This window comes from Elephantulus edwardii, unplaced genomic scaffold, assembly GCF_000299155.1.
Source record: "Elephantulus edwardii isolate Elephantulus edwardi_28Jun2011 unplaced genomic scaffold, EleEdw1.0 scaffold00044, whole genome shotgun sequence".
Classification (NCBI taxonomy): Eukaryota; Metazoa; Chordata; class Mammalia; order Macroscelidea; family Macroscelididae; genus Elephantulus; species Elephantulus edwardii.
The window spans coordinates 9,061,405-9,062,094 of record NW_006399794.1 but is presented as its reverse complement, the minus strand read 5'-3'; the positions used below and the strand labels follow the sequence as shown (position 1 = coordinate 9,062,094).

The window sequence follows — 690 nt, the reverse complement described above, 5'->3', positions numbered from 1 at the left end:
CTGCACTGACAGTGAACTGTAACCCAAAGAGGGCATTCAGCAAGGTGGACTTCCCCGAGCTCTGCAGGCCAAGGATAGAGAGAACAAACAGCTTTTTGTTTCCAATTTTCTCAGAGACTCTGTCAAAAACAGCTGCCACCCATTTCAGAGCCACATAAGATGCGTCCCCGTCCATCAGCTCAATCGGAGCCCCAGATATCATGAGATCTGCAGCAATTTGGGGAAGGGAGAGGAAAAGGGGATCTCTCGTGGAGGAAGCTTCTTCCAGTGCTTCGTATATCTGTCCAACTTCCCTGAGAATGTGCTCAATTCCCAAGGAGCAGTTATTGATTTCTCTGGCGATGGCTTCTATCTGTTTCTGGCATTCCTTGAGTGAGCTACTCTTTGATGTCTTTTGCGAGTCTGTTCGCATATGTGACCACAAATAATTTTGCTTCTCACAAAGTTTTTCTAAGTGCCCCATGGTTAGATTGTTCAAAAATACACTCAACCACTGAAGGAAGTAAAGCTTAGTGTGAGTTTCAGATTGTTCTTGGAGAATTTCTAGGACAGATCGCATAAAATATTTTAGAGGAAAGGCTTTGCTCAACTGCCAATGCCTTATTCTTTTCTTCTCTGCCTCAATCTCACTCTTGTGCTGTTCAATGCTCCTATTCCCCTTTTCTCTCAGATGGTAGAGTTCTTTGTCCT

At 44.3% G+C, this 690-nt stretch overlaps 1 protein-coding gene across 1 annotated transcript in view; it reads right to left on the bottom strand.

Annotated features, from left to right (window-relative positions):
- Positions 1–690, bottom strand: part of LOC102859941 (interferon-induced very large GTPase 1-like) — a 7,182-nt gene that overhangs the window by 2,658 nt on the left and 3,834 nt on the right. The window contains exon 2 of the mRNA XM_006885629.1: positions 5–688. Within this exon, the coding sequence (XP_006885691.1) occupies positions 5–688 (684 nt within the window). The remainder of the gene's footprint in view (positions 1–4; positions 689–690) is intronic.